At 37.1% G+C, this 22,077-nt stretch overlaps 1 protein-coding gene across 1 annotated transcript in view; it reads right to left on the bottom strand.

Annotated features, from left to right (window-relative positions):
- PPP1CB (protein phosphatase 1 catalytic subunit beta) overlaps positions 1-22,077 on the bottom strand; it is a 29,520-nt gene that overhangs the window by 5,616 nt on the left and 1,827 nt on the right. Inside the window, exons 2-5 of the mRNA XM_057371248.1 lie at positions 11,032-11,163; positions 7,455-7,685; positions 7,009-7,113; positions 2,202-2,273 (exon numbers count right to left, since the gene is read on the bottom strand). Of these exons, the coding sequence (XP_057227231.1) occupies positions 2,202-2,273; positions 7,009-7,113; positions 7,455-7,685; positions 11,032-11,163 (540 nt within the window). The remainder of the gene's footprint in view (positions 1-2,201; positions 2,274-7,008; positions 7,114-7,454; positions 7,686-11,031; positions 11,164-22,077) is intronic.

The following is a 22,077-nucleotide window of genomic DNA, read 5'->3' as shown; positions in this document are numbered from 1 at the left end:
CTGTGATAACCTATAGGCATTTAAATACTTAAAACCACTGTTTCACAACCTGAAGGGTACGCCAGCAGGCTCCTTCATTTGCCATTCAAAAGTTTGATTTATACTTACATCTGGTTATTTGCTAAACAAAATATTGAAGATGTTATTTCTTAAACAACAGATCCTGGAAGCTGTAATCAAGCAAACCAATGCCTGAAACYGTGCAACTAGACCATTTTATATTTACATACATTTATCAAATGGTCTTCGGTGCCAGATACAGATCATCTCTAACAAGAGGCTAAAATCTTATTTGCTTTTAAAAGACAAAGAACAGAACAAGTACAACTGAATTTTAGATACTATTTCTATCTATAAATAAACTACTGAATACAGACAGTGCATGACAAAAACTCAGCTTTACTGAAATTTAGTTCTATATTGAGTAACTTGTTTTTCAAAACAACAGTTGCACTGCAATCCCTAATGGTTTCTTACCATGAATTTCCATCAAGTTGCAGAAGCTGCTTGTCTCAGCACCTCAGCAAATGCTTCCTCTTCTRTTCTCTCCCCCAAAATTAAATAATCTTTAGGGTCATACAGAACAATAGGCAAATCTACCCTAAGCTTTCTTTAAATTGAAGTTAAAGGCTTTTTTCATCAGGTTTGAAGAAGCCATCATAATAATTAATCCTAGTACAGCCACACAAACATCTACCAAAACTTCTGTATCAACACAAACGTTCCCTGAGTGACACCCCTCCACAAAGGGAGAGCTTTTATGGGCTCGGAACTTTCATGGAAGTGAGACCATTTCTGTTTACTTTTTACTTTCCACAAGGTTTACTTTCATTATGTAAAACTGGTTTCCTTAAATAGGTCCGAAAGATGAAGACCTTCTATGTCACTCTATCAAATGCATACACAACTATGATGGGAATTTCATTTCAGCTCTGACAGTACACACAGCTATTGCTTCTGAAAGTAAAATTAACACTACAAAACACTACATAAAAGAAAAGCCTTTAAAAAAATCTCTGTATTTATTTTTAGGTGGTACCAAGAAGAGAGATGATTTCAGTGGAGTGTCCATGGAAACAAGAACCACACTCTGTAAGGACATTCCTGAAGTGGGGGTGGCTCAAACRGTATTATTTGTCTGCTGAATAGAACCATCTTTTCTGGGTACGCTGATACAAGCAAAGATTGACTCGTTTGTACTGACATTTATTTGGTTATGCATTGAGTGAATAAGCAGCATAAAAGGACAAACAGTATAGTAATTTATACTACAAAAACAATCATTCACCAGTCTATCGTGGTGAGTGGACACTTCTTAGTGTCAGGAGTGTATATACTGGTTTGCACAGAAGTGGCATTGTTTAAGGGACAGTACATAAATTAACATTAGTCTCTGAATTACTTCCATGCATCAACACTAAGGAACACCACACAAAACAGAATTCTAAAAATAGAATTCTTCTACTCCAAGGTTTAATTGCAATTGTAACTTACAAATTCTAAACCTCTTTTTAAACGTATCTCCTCTGAAAGCTAGTTTCAGACCACTGTTGAAATCAACACTTTAAAAACTATCCCACTGTACTGCTCAAGTCTTTTCAATCCACTAATAAAAAATCTGTAATGAGACACTGAGCAAGACTGACTAAATCATTCAAAAGAACATTGTACAGAAAGCACTAGCAATTTGTATCCAACATTTATAAACAAAACAATAACCTATCAGAAGAAAATTTCACAACTACTACATTGATAGATGCAATTGAAATCCCAGCTGCAGTSAAGTAAGAGCTGCACTTTTCAAATTTAAAGAGCAAGGAGACAAGGCCTCAAGTAGAAGCCCAAGCACTTTAACATTCAGGAAAATAAAAGGTTTGTGTATACCTAACCAAGGCAAGGGGAACTAGCTGCTCAGTTTCCTTTGTCTTTCATTAGATTTCTAAGATGTTTCCCATTTTAAGGGAAACTTGTGAATAGTGTATTCGAACTTGAAAAATACACCCAACTCTGTTATAACAAACAGCAACAATATGTGCAACAACCTTTAACATAGCAGATAACACACCCATACCCAAGGAACAAGACTCACACCCTGCATAGGCACTGCGAACAGAGGTTGTGTTAAGTCACTACTTTGATTGCACAGAAATTGATTAAACCTGTTTTACCATTACTGTTACAGTAAATCCCATGCCACTCACCTGTGTCAGGAACGTCTGTAGGTCTCATAATTCTCCGGATCTGCTCCATTGACTGGAGATCTGGAGACAGTCCTGTAAAAGTACAAGAAAACAAATGACTCCTATACGCATTTTACCTGCAGAGAGGGTTCCAGAGAACATAAGATTTGAGGTTCAAAGGCACACAGCATCCATTGTTTTCACTGCAACATAAGCAAAAAGCAGTTTGCTATAAAACAATTAAGTTGCTGAGTAGAGAGACAGAATAACGCAAGTGAAATTTGCAAGGGGTTCTAATTACCATCCTTTTAGCCACAGAGGTTGTCGTCTACTGCAGCTCTGCTGCTTAAGTCAATTATAAAATCACAGTACTCTGATTACTCAAAAAACCACTTACTACAGACACAGCTATCTTTCTGTAGTTTAGCCATTAATATGCAATTACAACTAAAGCATAGAATTAAAAAGCCACCCTTTGAAGAGTTTACACACCCTAAAGCTCCTCTACTTGGGGCACACAGGCATGAAAGAAAGCCTTCTAGATGCTTTGGCATCTTAACGTGTCCTTAAATAAGTGTCTTTAATGACCTAGACCAAGGTATCTAATTAAGAAAGCTGCAAACTTGAAAATAGAACATAAGGACCTAATTTGTGATGAAACACATTTCATATTAACAAACCATATCTATTTGACTCAGTCCAGAACTCTGAACAGAACAAAAGAATAGCAGTCATTGGAAAGGGGTCAGCATGTGAAATAATTTCAGCTAACATCAGAGTTTGCACAGTGTCAATGTATATGTTACAGGAACAGTGATATTTGAYGGAATCAAAGCATTTGATACTGACTTAAGGAACTTTCCTTCAASTGTGAAGATTTTAGATTATTTTTGTTGACACAGTCTTATGGTAGAAAGCTTTTATCATCAKCAGCTTGCTATAGCTGTCTTCATGCTATTACCTTGAGGTTGTAAAGGATGGCAAAAATCTGACAGTAAACTGAAGGRGGTATTAGTCAAGTCTATAAACACAACAGTACAGGAATAATAATATAAATTCAAGTAGACAATCAGCTTTTAAACTTTGACCCATCTGCCACTTCCCCTTCCCCAGCTCTCATCTATTAGCACATATATTACATTAGCAATCGGCACCACACCCAGAGATAGTAACAGGCARTCTCAGTGAAATAAGCACAACCAGTTTGTGACTTTCTATGAAGTCACAGCTCTCAGCATTCCAAGTTGCACCCAAAATATATATTTAATCCCTGGAAGTGTTCAAGGCCAGGCCGGATGGGACTGAGCCTCCTGGTCTAGTGGAAGGTTTCTTGCCCATGGCAGGGTCATTGGAASTAGGTGACYTTYAAGAYTCCTTCCAACTCAAAGCATTCTATGATTCTTTAAAAGGAAGTTTTATTACAAACCATGTCTCTACCCCATGACCGTGCATTACGCTACTGTAAAAAAGCAAAACCCTACAAAATAGGCAGCAGGTTTGCAGACTTCTTTGTAGTTATTTATTTTCCCAAGTATATCCGTAACTCCCCCAGCATAAAAATAAATGCCTCATGTCTCAAATGCATACCTACAGAGAAAAGTCCCACATGACCACTGTCAAATGAAGGAAATARGAACGCAAACACAGACTAAAGCCCACTGTAAAGCTGCTGCCACTACAGTGATTGCTGAAACCTGTAGTATATTAAAAGTACACAACTAAATTATATTGTCATGACACCTAAGAACAGAAAAAAATATCTTTCAATATACTATCTCTCTAAAGCACAAAGACCACCTCTCCCCTAAGGGAAAACAGAAAGAATTGTCATTACTCCTGAAGACTCATCAAATTTGATTTGAACCAGTCTCTGACKGGGTGGAATTGGTAAACTAAGTGTGATGGGTACCTATTTTTATAGTGTAATCTTCAAATACTAAGTAAATCAAGTAGACCTAACAATCAAGATCCATTTCATTCTCCTTAAAGTCACAAGAAAAACRGAATTCCAGAACCTGAAAATACTACGTAAATGCTGTATTCTACTGTACAAACATAACTMCCATCTCAGAGCTTAAATCCAATGTGATAAGACCAATGTATTCCATCAATATGACACTACAATATGGACTTCATTTATAGAAACTTGGAACTAATCATGTAAGTTCTCTAAAGATTAGCACTAGAGAGTGGTGTCATAGATAAGAGGACCAATGCTGTATAGAATACAATGAGAGAAAAAGGGAGAAGTCAGGAATGGTTATGGAATAAGCTTTAATGAAGTGAGATAAAGAGCAAAGTCAGAAGTTAGTTGAGAGGACAGCCTTAAAAAAAAAGGACAAATTAGGACATGTATGAGGAATGTGAGAAGAAAGGGGGCGTGACAGAAAAGATACAATGAAARATCCTTTCAGTAGCATGAACACCTAGAAACAGGGATAGCAAGAGTGGTTTGAGTAATATTTTAAGATGGATAATTCAAAACAGATGCCCAGAAAAGCTTAGGTAAAAGAGATGACTCAGGATATTAAGCTATTGTAGTGAGCCTACTGGGGTTGAAGTTAGGTGCCTTTTGTTTTACTATGTTATGCGGTTTTGCAAAGTTTTATTATATCCCAGAGGACAATATTTTTAAAATAAACTATGCAAAAATGCGCAATATAGTAAAAAAGGCACCTACCTTATATCTACATGCTAGCTTCAACCTCCAGTAGAGTTGAATGGGTTGTGCTGCTGCCTCAGTGTCTATTACAGCAGTAACATCATGAAAAGGCGTTGACAGTCCATTACTTCATTGGAGCTGGAATGCTGTTTGGATAGGACTGGAGAAGAGTGGAAAAAGGGCAAAACTTATTTCTGTGCTGAATGTCCACTTCCATTTATTAGGAGCACACAGCACATTGGTAATCTTTTCACTTTATTTCACAGCTGCAGGTAAGTTAAGAGTGACAATAATTTCAGTTACAGACTAAGCCCATACAAATTTAAGGGGCAATTAGCAATGAATAAAGAAGTGAACACTGCTTTTCATAAGAGGATCCTTTAAGCATACTCTGCACAAAATAACCTCCTGTTACTCAAGCAGGAAAACTTTTAATTCATACTATCCCACTTAAAATAAAACTTTAAATATCTTTTTATTGAAAAATAGCTTTCTAGGCTTCTTTCTCATAGTTCAGGTCTCAAATGCATACASACAAAACTACCAGTTTTGTCACAGCATTTTGCTCTGCGTACTAAGCTGCTTTCATTAATTTCCAGCTCTTAATTGTTTACCTCAAACACTCCAATATTTTGTCAGTATTCATTCTCTGTTTTCCAAAAAGCACAATTCAAAAATGAATGTTGATAGTAAAACAGTAATTTTTTCATGAGCTGTTTTGGAGACAAATTTATTACACATATTTTTAGCCACTGATAATTGACTACCTAGGTGCAGAAGTGACTTTATATCTCATTTATAAAACTRTGAGATCTAGCTTGTAAGATAGATACTAGTTCTTAAAAAGAAAACACCAYCACACTGCTTGAGGAGGAGATTTAAAAAGAGCTGTAAGGAAATAAGTATTTTAACATTTCAATGCTACCCAGAGATTGTAAGATCCAGCTATATTACTGCATTAATTATGTTTTTACGGGGACTTAACAATACCTGAGAGCATATTATGTGTAAGACTCCGACAGCTTATACTAGCAGGCACTGAAGGCAGAAGCTTTCAAAACAAGATGCAAGAATACTCTAGGCCATTTTTTAAGCACATTCCATACAGGCATGGCTCTTGCATTGATACCTGTAATTAATAATGGCAGGAYAGCAGCCAACAATAGAACCTCATGGAGTCTGGAAGAGTCTACTCAAGGACTCCGAGGTACACACTGYTTCTAGCTCCAAACAGAGCTGTTCAAACTAGAGGTTTCTGCAGTGCTTTYATTTCCACTAATTTCCATCTCACTGACAACACAGGTGTGACACCTACCAAAGCATTTCTGAATCACTCAAGTTGCTTATTAATGAAGGCAGTTGCAAAAACAGCTGCAAAAGGCAGGATCGGCTCTTACAACAACAATCTGAAATTCTTGTCAACTGTTTGACACTGCAAGCTTCTGAAAACCTGGTAAGCATCATTGCCTGTAAAATCATGGAGAGGTCTGTTCTACAGAGAAGAGAGCCCAAGTAAGTTCCAATATTCAGACAAGTCACAGCCCTCGGTCAGAACAACACGGAACACTTTTTTCAGTACAAAAACAGGGCAGCACTGGGACAGGTACTCACAGAATGTAGACTGTCTAACAGCAAAGGCATTATGGAGTCCATGTAAGCCAYGTCTAACCTGTTCCAATGTTAACAAATGTATTGCTTCAAGCTGCAGGCTTGACTGTGCGAGACTGTGTGACCACAGAGGTCCCTTCCACCACCACATTATGAAAATAGTTAAAGAGATGGATACTATAGAGCTGAGGTTACTTGTGAAAGCCATTCTTCACTGCTAGGGATGCCAATGTTAGCTAAGGTTGCACTGATATACAGCAACAGCAACAGGTCACATGGCAAGTTTGGCAATAATTCTGGCATTAGGTATTCTTCTGAGAGGGATGTACTGATGGGAGTACTTATGGATGCACTTCCCCCTCAAGCACAAAAGGACCATGGGTACCAGGTAAGAATGACATTGGTCTACTGACAAGTGCACAGAAAAGCATGACCTCTACAGACAATACAAGGTTAAATATCTCCAGCTAAATATCAAATACACATCCACACTCCATTTGGTACAGCATTAACCCAAAATCACTTTGGACACAGCGTCAAAAGCAGCCATCAGCTTACCTCCATGACAACAGAAGATCTTCTCATCCACAATAGCTGCAATAGGCAGACAGTTAAAACAGTCTGTGAAGGTCTTCCACAGCTTAATGTTAAACCTCCGCTTGCCTATGAGAAAAGAGCATGACATTAGGAAGAGAAAGCTGGTTTTTAAAAACGACCTGTAATACATATCACAACCCGACCAAAAATGTTAGCAAATGTCTTCATAGGGCTTTATTTCTGTTAGCATGCATAGGTCTCAAATCTTACAACATTTCAAGGACAGCAGAAATAAAAATAGTATTGCTCCAGAGTGACTTCAACCTTGGTTTGAAAAGTATTTTTAGAAAGTTTCAAAGCAAGTTCACAGAATACTGAAACTTTTGCAATGTAAGAGTCACTACAAGTGTTTCCAAAACGTATGATCAGTTTGCCACAGTTTTTCAAAAGTAATAGATTTTGCTTACATTCATCATAAAATCCATAGATTCGATTGATGCTAGCACACTCGTGATTTCCTCTCAGGAGAAAGAAGTTTTCTGGGTACTTGATTTTATATGCCAGTAATAGGCAAATTGTTTCCAGAGACTGTTTGCCTCTGTCTACATAATCTCCAAGGAAAAGATAATTAGCTTCTGGTGGAAATCCTCCATATTCAAATAATCGAAGCAAGTCTGTATACTGACCATGGATATCACCTGAATTAAAAAAAAAGTTTACCGAGGATTAGTGCAACAATATAAAGACTTACACTGTAAATCAAGAACTTGCACCATCTAATTAGTTTTYATTCAGTGATCTCAAAAAAGGCATTAATATTTCCTCTAGAAAGTGGCAATATGCATCACCAAGGTAAGAAGCAGGCTAGTATGAAATCTGAAGCGCTCACAGGATACAAAYAACTCACCATATCTGCAGAACTGCTATGTCAAGTATGAAGCCAATCTGAAAATCAACAGCTACASAAGTCTTCAAATTAAATCATAAGCTTTCTAACCCATCTCCAATTAGTTTAAATTAAAACAAGGTCAGAAAGAAAACCACTAATTGAACACGTATATGACCAGGAAGCAAAGGTATCACAAARAAGTCCCATTATTTACTGCAAAACAGAACAGCAAAGAATTCAACCAGACTGGAGAGAAACTGAACAGTGTGCYGGCAAATTGYGCTTACTTCAAAGCTCAATTCCCATAACACTGCTGTACTAAGAATCCCATCCCCCAGCATTTAGACTAACTCCTTTGATGTAAGTAACAAACAATACAGAGACTGCAATACTGACATCCCTTATGAGATACTTAACCCTGCGGCTTGTTCTTAGGAAAAATACCTGTCATGTTACTCTTCACACTGCCAGATTTAAAATTAACTAGACTTTCCATGGAACAGCTGTGTGTTATATCACCACAGTGTATCACATCAGAGCAGTCAAAGCTAACTACCTGCAAGTTGTCCACAAAGGCAAAGATACCAAGGCTGCTCTACAGTAACTTGMAGCATACAATGTATTCCAGCTGACTGGAAAACTCATTACCAGAGTGACTGGATGCAAAACAGATGTGCCAAAAGCCTCCAGTACAAGCTGTATGTTATTTAGATTCAGTACCTCCTGGTCCTCCACACTAAGCATTACATAAATGTGCTTTCACTATTGCTGCTTATTCAGTGCAAAATCCTGACTTTGCTCAGCACAGTTGTTCTTCAGTAGAGCATGAGTTACTCTGGCCCCAAAAGAATTAAAAAAAAAAAAAAAAACCCACACAACTACTTTCATTTTAAAAAATTAAAAAGGTTCCCAAACCTGTATGCTCTCTGGTCCAATTTTTAAAGTATACARTGGTAAGAAGAAYACATGCTATATTATATTCCTTTAAATTTTCCATGAAAAATGCAGTACTTCCTCCTTTAGGCAGTATTTTACCATAACTATTTCTCACTCAGGGAGAAGAATCACTTTCCAATTTTCTTCAAAAAAGGTGATCAATATCCATTACCCCAAGTTCAGACACAACCTGAAGSTCCAGTGGCTATAATATTTTTCACATATGTTGTAACAAGAATGATTTGTATTCTAATTGATATTTAGAAGTCTCCAGGTCACAACCTCAAGAAAACTAGACAACTATTTAACSAATCTTTCTATGCTGGATCTAGTACTCCAGATCCATATTATCAAATCCCCAGACTTCAGCATTAACAGCATTACCTACCAAGTAAACACGCAACAGAAAACATTTGAATTGTGTTGTCTATAACTACTCGCAGTTACACACATGCACCAGAGGGATAAATGCACTTAATGGGTAGAAGAACATTTTACAGAAACAATTTTATAGAGGGACCAGGCATTTACCATCATTTACCATTCCATTCAAGGYACTTAATATTTTAAAATACAGCTTCATGTGTGCACAAGTTGAAGTCTACCAGATACAAAGAATTACTTTAAAAACCACATCTATTTTAAAATGGACATTTACATAAGAGCATCTTTCATCTTACATTAAAGCACAGCCATTTGAGATGTAGAGCTTATTTCGAACTGACTTGATTGTAAGACAAGACAGCCCTATAATGGTTCCTCAGGCATTGCCTGAACACACTAAAATAATAGTTCAAAGCAGTATCAGATGCRTATTTTGTTTTTGGTGAAGCAATCGCCTTTCTTTCACTTTTATCTAAATGCAGCTTCCACAACTGTTTTAATATTAAATTTAGACGCACCTGACACTTCCTGGTGCTTTCACTGTGTTTGGAATCTGACTTCAAGACAACAAATGCCATATTTAACTGTGCATTATCTACCCTATTATTGAACACCTAACAGTGCTTTCAACTGCCTCAATTTAAGAAGATGAGGAAAARCTAACTTTGAAGTAGGCCAATTATTCTTTGCAATCCATGACTTATGTACAATCTACCTGAGTTTCCATGTTCTCTTCATCTAGGAATACAATAAGACTGTACTACAGTGAAAAGTCTAAAGAAAACATTGTGTGATAAAGCTGCATTTTACCTTCAACTGTGTCATTAGACAAGCAGGGCTGGTTTTTCTTTCCCACCCCACCAAGCAATTAGTCATTTAAAAATCACTTTCCCGTTAGTGGTTTGTTTGTGGGTTTGGCTGTTTTATTTTGGTTTTTTTTTAACTGGTAATATCCTCATTTAATGCAAGAAACATTGCAGACATTGGGTCTGCCAGGAGGAAGCTAATCTATGTTTGAAAATGTAAGTAGTACCAAATACAAAATGTGCTTCCCCCTTAATATTATGACACTTTAACAACTCTTAATTCAAGGACTTTTATGCTTTCAAAGACATTGCCTATTGTTAATAAATGAGTTGAAGGATGATTAAAGTCTGGTATTTACAACACTTTTAAAATATTTTTTACAAGCTTGTAATAACAGTGTACTTTGGAAGAAGTCTAGCATCTTATAAAGGCTTAGAGAAGTAAAAAACACACATTTTAGTTTTATTTGTGTTTCACAGTAATACTGCTGTTTGTTAAAACTTGCTGCAAAGCTCAAGGAATTTGTTACATGGTAACTAAGCCTAATCTAACAGTCTGCATTCAATTTTACTTTCTCAGTTGAAAGACTAACAATGCTTTCAATTTTTCAAGTGTTTCATTTCACCAGGTCTTTTCTTTGTTTTGTTTAAGGCTTTGAATTGAGCAGCTGCAACATCTGGGTTTTTTAAAGCAGCTAACTGCTTTCTGAAATAATGATCAGAAAAGCAGCAGCTCTGTGCAAGCAAGGGACAGGTTGCAAGATTTGCACTAGATGAGGGCACAAGCAGTCCTTACTGCCAAAGAAACTTGCTCCACAGCAGCGTGAGAAGTATCGGCCCTCTACCAAATACTAGCTGCTTTTTCTTCACTTAATCCAAACTAAATTRAAAAACTACATCTAAGATTTTGAAGACCTCACTCTAGGCCCAAGTCAAGATCATTTGCCTGTCTCAGTATTCCTCCAATCCCCCAGCATAGAACTAGATTAAAACACCTACATAAAACACACACACATCAAACTTACATACCACAAATTTTCAGAGGTGCCTCTAGTTCCAGGAGAATAGGCTGGCTAAGAAATATTTCCCGTGATTTTATGCACAAGCCCCGAACTTCTGCTTCGGTCATCTGAACAATCTTTCCAGGGCGACATCCTCGTACTGAAATGAGATATTTAACAATTGAAGGTAACTACCACACAGATATACAGCAAYAGTGAAGTACAGATGATCTGTATTTAAAACTTATACTTAACAAACAGCCAACATCACATTCCACATACGCACCAAACACCTTGGAATKATGCTGTCCAATGAATTGTAAAATTAATCTCTGATACCGTGGTAACCTGTGCTTAAAGGTCTGTACGCATTGCTGTTGAATCAGATTCTCAGAGGACAACCATTTAAGCCATGCTTTTGTCCGTATCTGGATTAATAGCAACTTTAAGAAGTGCATAATTTAACAAACCCTTCATGCTAGAATATTCATAACAGACAAAAAAAACCTCAAGAACAGAAAACCTGAAAACGTCTCCACATTAGCACAAGGTAAACTTCTTTAGGACTTAAGTTCAACAGGACTAGTTAAATACAAAGAAAATACCATAGGCATGATTATGTTTACACTTTCAATGATAGCTGAAACTGTCATATTAGGAACATCACWCTAAAAATTATGAAAGTTTGATAAAATTTCCATATACAATGGCTCTTTAATTAGCGAAACCTTTACAGCCAAGAACATTCTAATTAGAATGAAACTGAATTCACAAAACATGTCCGTTACTCAGACCTATATTTAGCATATGTTTTCCAAAGCATTCGCATGTCACTGCRCTCCAACCAACATCCTCTGGCAAGTTTATCTGCAGCTGCTTCTTTCTACAAGTATCTGTGTGATTCCCCTGTCAGAGTTTTTAATATGTCTTTAATAAGGCAGCAAAACAGAATAAATGTATCTTCACTTCGGCTGAGCCCATTCAGTCTTGCATCTCAGCATAAACCAAACTTCAGAGTTCAAACTAATAAGCCAGAATGTATCAGAGTCTACAACAGGATAACATCCTGTCCTGCCATCTGTTTTAGATAAAGGCAACATTCCGCCTCAAACCATGGTAGTACCTACAAGACAAGGTAGAATGAAACTTTTGAAGCTCAAATACAAATGCTTTCAAATTCAAGGACAGTAAGACATCACTTTGTAAAAACTTTGGTAGCAACTTCCATTAGTTTAATAAATTTGTGAATGGAAGAGCAAAAACTAGTTCTTCACATATAGCAGATTCCTAGGTCACCTGCTTCCCCTCTCCAAAACAAAAGAGTAAGCTTGCAACTTTTTTTTAAAGAATTAACACAACCTCCCTTTTCCWCTTATTTCTGCTTATTTCCTAGAAAACCACTTTATAGAGGAGATCCATATAATTACATCTAGCATTATCTACATTGTGCAATGGGGAAGAAAGGATATAAGGGATAACAGTTTGTCCTAGGTCACTGAGTACTACAGTCCAAAGTGTTAAGCTCAAAAARCTCTGCTCTGGTTATCACTGCATACTTGTCCCAGTGTAACTGCATATCTAATCATTCCAACACTGTGCTATATGTATTTATTTTTAATAAACACTGGACAGTTGTTAAATAGAGGTYAGGAAAGCAGTCACAGGAACATGAGCAGAACTGAAGAGTGATTTTCAACAGCACGGAAGAGATGTGATATTAGATCGTGGAACAGCTAGTTTAAGTGCCAAAATAGCAGGAGGAATAGTCTATCTGAAGTTGAGAATATATTGGAAATACTTAGCTCATTACAAAATCACAAAGAAAAGGCTGTGGCATACAGGATTTCTTACAGTGAAACTCTGAATCACTACCAGGTGATATTTACCACATACTAAGTCGTATTCCTCTTGCTAAACAGGATTTCAACCACACTTCAGAAAGCAAACAGCTTTTTAGCAACACTTTTTTATGTTGTTACTCTTTATGCATTAAGATGTTTGCTTACATATTAGGAGAATACAAAGGCAGACATCAGAAACAATCAAGGTGACTTGAAAATAATGTATGTCTAGAGGCTTCCATTTCATTACATTTCAGACATCTGAGTGATGTTCTTACAGATACATCTCCAGCCCCATTAGCAAAAAGAAAAAAAAATCTCAGGCCTGACAGCTTTGCACAGGACTTGACTATCCAATTAGTGAGGTACCAAAATGTTCCAATAATCTTTGCTCCAAATAGATCCCCTTCAGAGACCAGAAACTCCTTTTGACAGGCACAATAAACTACCATTATACACAAGCTCCCACCTGAACAAGCAGTCTTCACATTAAAATGGTGATAATTTAATTTAAACAATTGCTTTATTTTAGACCCATAGCTTACAACAAGGTAATACCAAAGCGCCATGCAGCACAGCCAGCTCGCCAGAACACATCTTTCCACTACAGACAGTGCTTTCTTTTAACCATAAGCAATGACATTCTCTTCTGTACTGAACTACTTTCATGATGTTTGGTGATACCAGAATTATGCCATTTCATGCAAATCAAAACCAAGAAGTAGAACTGCACACTTTTTCTATCCACTTCAGTTCTGGAACTCAGACCCAGGAAAGCCCACAATATACATTAATGTCACCAGAAGCAGCACCAGACCAAGCACTGAGACAAAAACTGAGGTGGCAGTTCAAGTAGGGCCATGTACCCATGATGCTTAAAATAACTTTGATTCMATCAGTATTACTTACAACACCAGCCTTTAACTCCCTTTGAAACTCACATGAAGGTTTGAACTTGAAACATTTGCTTGATACAATTGATGCTTTGAGCGTTGCTGGATTTTTTCATGAGAAGACACAGCAAACATGCAGTTCCTKATTCCATGATTAACTGCCAGTCAGTGCATCCAGTGCCTTGATATCAGTTCTTTACTTCTAATAGTAGAGCCCTCAATSCTGCAAGTGCTCAACAGACAAATCAACAAGGTAACTTACTACCTCACCTCAGACTTTCCAGGTTAAGAGACAACCYTTACAGGTATATCACTCTCAGAAGAGGGAGACAACACACAACTAATGAYGCCTGCAGYCAYTTYGATCCTTTGGGAATGGTGCAGATCTGAGCCATCACACTGTTGCAAAGGCATCCTCCACCCAGTCCACAGCTCCACAGAGTAAACACGTAAGTTCAATTACATTTGAAATAATACAAGCCTGGGGTTTCATGAGGAATAATCATCAATATTAAGGTAAAAGCAGGTCCTCCCACAGTTCCTTGATCAGCAACAAATGTACTACATATAGAAAAATGAGAGGCTCCTATGACCCTGAAAGCCTCAGCACTTCACTGGATTCACAAAGGCACTGAAAGGTTTGCCAAGTAGTCATCCGGAACAGATGTGCCACAGCTGTGGYACAAGTACACAAGTAAGACTAAACACTTATTTCAGCAGCTTACATTAAAACTAGAATWTTGTTCAAGTTCCCTTGACTCATCTGAGCCATGTATGGATTGTAAACAACWTTGCATTTAGCTTTTCAAAAGCCAAATCCCCAAGAACAGATTGAAGGGGAAGTTCTAAGATCGAGAGTTTAAGAGATGTTTTTCAGACTTATCTATGAATTACTACAGCTAACTACTCAAGTCGTAGCTCCACACACTGCAAAATCTGTAGCTCACAAAAAGCCTTTAACAGCATTGGGAAAACCACTGATTTTTAAYAGCTGTCAGTTACCCAGAGCAGAAATACAATATCAATATTAAAGAGAATAATTTAATCTAAAACACAGATGCTGTAAGCAAGTTTTGATTTACATAAATTAGCCTTTTGATASGGACRGTAGGGGCAACAATTCCTGTTTTAATACACAAACACATGCRCATAGAGCTTTGACATAACAAGCCTTCCCAGCAGTGAGCTTCACAGAGTGACATAGCAAGAAATAAAAAGAAATAAAAACAAATAWATGCATTGAACACTGAGACTATTCTTTTACCACAACAGATCCTATAGTMATCCAAAAGCTGTTCTAATTAATATTAGAATAATCTCTACATCTACACAATCTTTAGTAAGCAACCCTAAGAAGTGCAGGTAACAGGAATTAGCAATCCAGGACATGAGTTGCACAATGGCAGAGGAGAAAAACTTCAGCAAAAAGTAATACTTTTGTTAAATCCCTCCAAACTCATACTAGAGAGYAGTAGATTATGTAAGGCAATACTGGAAAGGAAGAAAATAAGTAACGCTAAGGAAAGTGGGTCAAGAATTGACTCTTGGAAGTTCCACTTGCATTGCTTTTTTCCATAGCCTTTCATGACATGGAAAAAAATGTATTTAACCTGTTCCATCACTGCTTCTGGTATGCCTCTCTCTAAGCAACTAAGCTGTTCATTTTGTGCCACCACTAACAGTTTTTTCAATTACTAAGTGAGCTGTGGTATGCACAGCTACCCTAACCATTTACATGATGCTGGCCTCCAAGATCAGTGTCCTGTTTACTGGACGCAACACACAATTTTATCATGACATTAAAACCCAGACAAGATTTCTCCCAAGTCTCATAAAAAACTGGGTCAGCATTATTGCTAATAAGCACTCTCCTTTCCCTATGATCTGCTTTTCTTGCAGACATGATTTATGTAGCCACACAATAGCCACACAATAAACCATGTCAGTGAACTGATATTTTCTTCCTAACACAAAGATACAACAAATCAAAAGTATAATCTAAATAGTTCCCCCAGCTGAAGAATATAGCCTCTGTGAACTCAGGGACTAGTGAAAGAACAAGCAGCTGGTTCTGCTTCTTTTCMCAGTAGCTCCAGCCAAGCTTATTTCTGAAATTATGGCTTTAGAATCTATTTTGCCAGAGCAGATCTAAAAAAAAACCTCCCAAACTACAACACAAGACTACAAGCGTGCAATTTTACAAATTGCACACAAGCAWTTCCCTTGAGCTTACACTCCCCCCACATTTTGTGGGATGTTTAATCATTGGTGATTAACAACCCCAACATTTAACAATTTTTTTGTACTTAACAGTACTTTGGAGTATTTGGCAAATGCTGAACAGCATGCCAATAGTAAGAGGAGAACAGATTTGAAAGCTAAAGGTGGCATTACCTATGACTCAGGGGAAAAAAAAAAAAAAAGAAAAAGCAGTCCTTACAGAGATTTTGGAAACATGTTCTGCAGTTATCTGATCTCAGTATTTTTTAAACCCAAATAACATACTTTCATGAGTTTAAGTCAAGAATCCTATACTGGATTTTAAAAGCAACTCTCAATTTTGAARCCAAAACTTCTACTCCTTCAGAACATCCTCCATTATTCAACTTGTTCAGCTGTCATCCAGAAGCAGCCACTCCCTACCTTGCAGCAAAACWGAGTTAAGCCAGCAGCACAAGTTTTAAACTTTTCAGAACTGCTGTGACAGAACTAGGTGTAGAATGGCTCTCATTCACAAATTACATTGCTGGACAACACTAATGTAAATGAAGCTGTTAAGAGTTTTGCTCAATTCAGCAAGAACACATTGCTGAATACACAGCTCTTCTGCAGTGTATGCAGCAGAAGCAGCCTTATACCTTTCCTAAGGTACATCACCCAAACTTGCCACTAAAAATGGAAGACTCAGTCTTCCAGAGAGTTTTTTCCCATGAAAAACTGTGCTTTTATATCCAAATAACCTTAAAGTCTTTCTAAAAYTGACTTCACTAGATGATCTTGATATTAAATATTTTGCTGAAGAACAGCGATTTCTTGTGAACTCATTTGAGCAGGCTTAYTTAACATCAAACACAAATTCACTACAGTGCAAGAGCCCAAGCCTTTAATTGGACAAAATCTCTTAACAATGAAGCTGTGTTGTTCTAATCACACTTCAATTTATATTTTTAAAAYACATACTATCCAGCAAAATTAATACTTGTGGACAAGGAGCTTTATTAGAAATGACTGTAAAATTGCTTCAGGAGATGCCCTAAYACACCCACAAAAACATACAAGTGTACCTACACCAACCTTTACCATTCCTTTAGCTTTTCTGGACCACCTGCTTCCTTATACAGAAGTTTCATAAGCTAAACTGACGTCTCAGTCAGCCTGTGTCATACGTGGTTCCAAACTATGCTGTATTATACAGCGATAGTAATTCCTGCCCTAGTCTACTTASAATGTGAACCTAGCACAAAAATTTCATGAAATAAAGATTTTCAGCTTCTTTCTCAAAAACTTTCTTTTCTCATAAAGCAGTGCTAATAAAATTTCTAAAATTCAAGGAAGGAAAAGGCAGATTACAAAATTACTTCATAACTTCTGAGAAATACAGAGAAGTTACTGAAGTTATAATTCAAAAAGCTGGGTTTAACTTCTGCACATACATCAGCATCTCTGATACTTAACCAATACAATTATTTGGGATATACACACAAAAAGCGTTGTATCAAGCCTGGTATTTAAAAATAAAAAACCCCAAAATATCCCCCCACCCCAAAAAAACCCTAAACCCACAAAATACAGAAAAAATGGTGCTGCGAAACTAAGATGTCCTAGTCAATGCACTAAGACTATTCMCACAACACAAGGTTCATTTCAATGTTCAAATTATAAATCAGATATCTATTACATTTAGAGGCACCTCAGGCTGTAGTTCAGAGTAGATTCCCCTACACACTCCCCTTCAGTAAGTACTGCATCTGACCTAACTAGTAATAGCCAAATATAGTATGCTGCCTTCACCACATCCATGATTTGGAATTGTAGTTTTTTTCCTCTTTAAAAAAAAGTTACATATATAAAGTGGTAACTAATAAGCATTTAAGAGAAACTTTAACACATTACAGTAGCAGCTACCTTAAATGAGAAAAGCGTTTGTCTCCTTTTATACTATGATTTAGCTGTGCAGWGAGCAAGACACTGAATGGCAAGTAAATCCTGTGCTGCAGAGTATCTAAATGAAACAGTGACTGAATCATGGGGCCTTCAAGAGGCCAAATAGCCAGATAGGATAAAGAACACCAGCACACATTGCCTGATGCTGGGTTCTTGGCCTTCAATGCAGTTTTTCAGGCCAACCATTCCATTTGTCATGCACTTATAGAACTAAAGATGAAGTGGCTGACATCTGCATTGCTGTACAAACCCAGAAACAGACTTCATTCTTCTATCCCTCCTCTCCGGCTAATMCGATACCCATCTTCCTAGAGATATACCAGAACTGCCTATTTTCTTTCTCTCTTTGAGGACTAAGAATGTATTAAAAAAAATCTTTACAAGAAACTCTTTTTAAAGTTGTTCTTGCTTGTTTTTCTAGTAGAAGATGCTTGTTTTTCTAGTAGCAGATTATCCAGTAATTTCACACCAAGCCAGGTAATAACTCCTGTTTATTCAAGATTCACCTCCACGGTTTGTTTATATTGTTTTGAAACAGATCATTAAGGTCTCTTTTTCTTCTCTACAACTTCCTCTCTTTTTCAGCATCAATTAGAGAGCCTGGAACTGCCAGCACTACTACCATATCATAATACCACAACATCAAGCTGGTTGATGGATATATTAATTAGTTAAGACACTAACAGAATATGAAWTGTTATTGACCACAGCACACATGATCAGTATCCATTACAACATTTAAAACTAACATGGAAAACTCTCAATTACTTCATAAGAATTTAAAATCCAACTTTCATTTAAAAAGTTGACTAATATTCAAGTTTCTATGTTTGTCACAACCTGTAAGACTTCCAAAATCAGAAGAATATGAAACTTGCAGCTTTCTTAGAAAACATCACATGACACAGTAAGAAMACCATGCAACCAGCTTTATTAAAGCAATCATAAAAGTCACATTTTTAGATGAACATTGAACCAATAATAATCTTCTACTCGTAGTTTGACAATTCTCTCCTTGGGTAAGTATTTCCCAGCTTCCTTGGTGCATTGGTACTATCAGAGCTAATAGCCATCAGACTCACTAAAAATAATTTTGTTTTAGAAAAGATCCATATTAAGTTCAGTCAGATTAATTTAAATTGGTAATTTTAAACAGGTGAGCTAGATTTAGGCAAGMAAGGTTGTCTTGCCTAGACAAGGCAAATTTGTTTGTACAGTCGTATAATGAAGTCCCATCACARAAAGCCATTTTGTACCTAAGGTTACTATATGTCTCGGTTTCTCTAAGTATATCCTTTCTTCCATAKGGTAAACTCTCTAGTGTTTAATAAGACAGATACATATATATTTAAAACAGCAGAGAGCCAGTCCAACTAGGCTGCCTTATATCCAGAAATTTTAAGAGACAGCACAGAAACGGGAGGCAAAGACAAATATGGAAGTCTTACTTAACATCATTCACATCACACTTCACAAACCAAGGTTACACCTATATCAGTATCTTYGCTTTGATACAGAGGTAACCTTTTCCACACATCACCAAATTTAAGTTAGCTTGCAATCTGGCTGAAATGCAAACCTGGTACACCCATTTAAATCAACATTGTTGCAAATTTCAGGGCATTTCCCATACAGGGATACATGGTATTCTCAGAAGAGGCAAAACACAAGTAGCAATTTCAGCTGCAGAGAAAAAACTACATTGACAAAAAAGGTTCTCTCTCCACTTTGGAAAGCAGGATTCAAGGAGACTCTTGAATCACAGCCTTCCAATACTWACAGAGGGCTTACAAGAAAGATGGGGGCAGTCTTTTCAGGAGGACATATTGCAATAGGGCAAGGGGAATGGCTTTTCACTAAAAAAAAAAAAAGTAGATTAAGACTAGACATAAGGACGAAATTTTTTTCCAATGACAGTGATAAAACACTGAACAGGTTGCCCAGAGAGGTAGTGGATGCTCCATTCCTGGAAACATTCAAGGTCAYACAGTACAGGGCTCTGAGCAACCTGATCTAATTGAAGCTGTCCCTCTCACTGGAGAGGGGYTGGACTAGGTGACCTTTACAGGCTCCTTCCAACCCAAACCATTCTCTGATTCTGTATTCTGCATGTGCTGTACTCATGGCAGTCTTGTGTGCATATTCCTGGGCTGGCCACAGTTAGAATGGACTGGGGGAAAAAAAAACCAAACTATCCACCAGATGGCATAGCTGGGAAGGTAGGAAGGAAAAAAAGATAAAAACATGAAAAAAACTACACTCACTGAAGCAAAAACAAGATCATCATCTTTTTGTACCATAACATAGCTAAGCCTGACCCATCAATCTGAACACCAGTACAAGAAGGAAACACTCTTTAAACGAATTTGGCTTGTTCACTTTCACAGTCATGTATCACTCTAAAAGTATTTTAGCAGAGATATGGAATTCTGTGTTTAAAAGACCTGTAAATCTTTACAGATTCACTCATGACAGACAATAAAACTCAAAGCATCTCCAATGTAGTGAAGCATGTGTGTCAGAGCAACAGCATCTCCCATATTCTTTTAGAAAAGAAAAAGGAATGAGAATTTATATCTGGTAGAAAGTACCTGGTAGACAGAGCAAAATAAGAGAAAGCATTGCTATGTTCAGAGCTCATGGACCCATTATGCATACACTTGTGTTTTATTTTCCTCCAAACAGTACTTATCTATAAGGTGTCACTAACTAGTGGCAAAGTACTAGACACACTGCAAGAGAAAGTCAATTCAAAATGAGCTCTTACCATTCCTAAATTCACCATTTAACCAAGAACAGAGGATAGAAGAACTTGATACATGCAAAATAACAAGGGAATTAAAAGCTAAAGAATATGAAAATTAAAATGTCCTAGAAGACATTACGCCCTGATTCGGGTGAGTCGTTATGAAAACCGTCTCCAAATTTAACTCAAGAGTTAACCARTCGGGCTTTCAGCACTCAAAAGACCTCCAAAATTACTAAGTATATATTCAAGAAAAGCACACAGGTGCACTCTTTGAGGACTGGGAAGATGTTCTTGATGAATTCCCCCAAGCTGCCCAGCTATAGGCCACTTCATATGGATATCTCAAAAAATAACCAAAACCACAACTAAACACACAGAAAGTGTGACAATCTAAGTAGGCAATTCCAGTGAAAAGCCAMGTTAATGTGTCATGTAACCTAGAAGCAACAAGGACAAAAACAGTTAGAGTAACCTAATTAAAGTAGGAGCAAGAACTCCTGACAGTTAATATCACAGACTGGAAACAGGTGTCACCACCCAGCAACCCAATGACWGCAGTGAAGTTTCCTACTGCTGTGGCTTTTGATATGTATTTTCTACCTTGAAAAATTATGTGTAGCAGCCACTGAGAGAAGTGTTATTCAAACTTAAAACCATTCACTACACTTAAAGCAGCCAGAAGGACTAAATATATAATGCATAACAACATTTAATGAAAGTGCGTTTTTATTATTTCACTGTGCTTATGCTTACACCACAAAAGTCATGTTTCCTTATCCTTTTAAGTCACAGCTGAAGTGTGAGTAATAGAGCCAAACATTTTGCTTTGAACAATTTAACTGCAGTTAAGAGTCAACAGAAATTTTTCTGCGCAACCAGCRCGGGGAGGGATTCATACTCACTTTACCAGAACAGGTCAGCTAAGCAACAGCATGAGCTCCAGAACGTGAGCTGCCAATTGTACCAAAAAAAGAAAAAAAAGCTTCATTGTGGAACACTATTGTTTGAACCACAGCTTAGAATACTATACGCTAGCAGTACAACAAATAAAAGATATCAAAAGGAATGAAAAATGATCCACACACAATGCATTCCTTTAATTGTCGCTTTTTTTTTCAAACCAAACCTGTAAGAATTTCAAATACAAGATGTTGTACAAGGCACTCCTGTACTGTTAGCAGATAGTAAGGAGACAGAAAACACCCTATTTCCCTTAAAAATCTTCCTAATCTCTGCTCAGAGTTAAAAACAGACTCAAACACAGAGAAGAAAAATTATAAGCAAGGGTTGGCTCAGAACTCCTACATACCTATATCCCTAAAGATTAAAGAACTATGGAAGACAAAAAGCACAGGTGAGGCTACTCAAACACAAAGTAAGAACTATAACCCAAAAAGCCACAAAGGTGCAACACAAGTATTTATGGT

This window comes from Malurus melanocephalus, unplaced genomic scaffold, assembly GCF_030028575.1.
Source record: "Malurus melanocephalus ecotype Western Australia unplaced genomic scaffold, MMel_1.1 scaffold_5, whole genome shotgun sequence".
Classification (NCBI taxonomy): domain Eukaryota; kingdom Metazoa; phylum Chordata; class Aves; order Passeriformes; family Maluridae; genus Malurus; species Malurus melanocephalus.
This window is presented reverse-complemented; position numbering and strand designations above follow the sequence as displayed.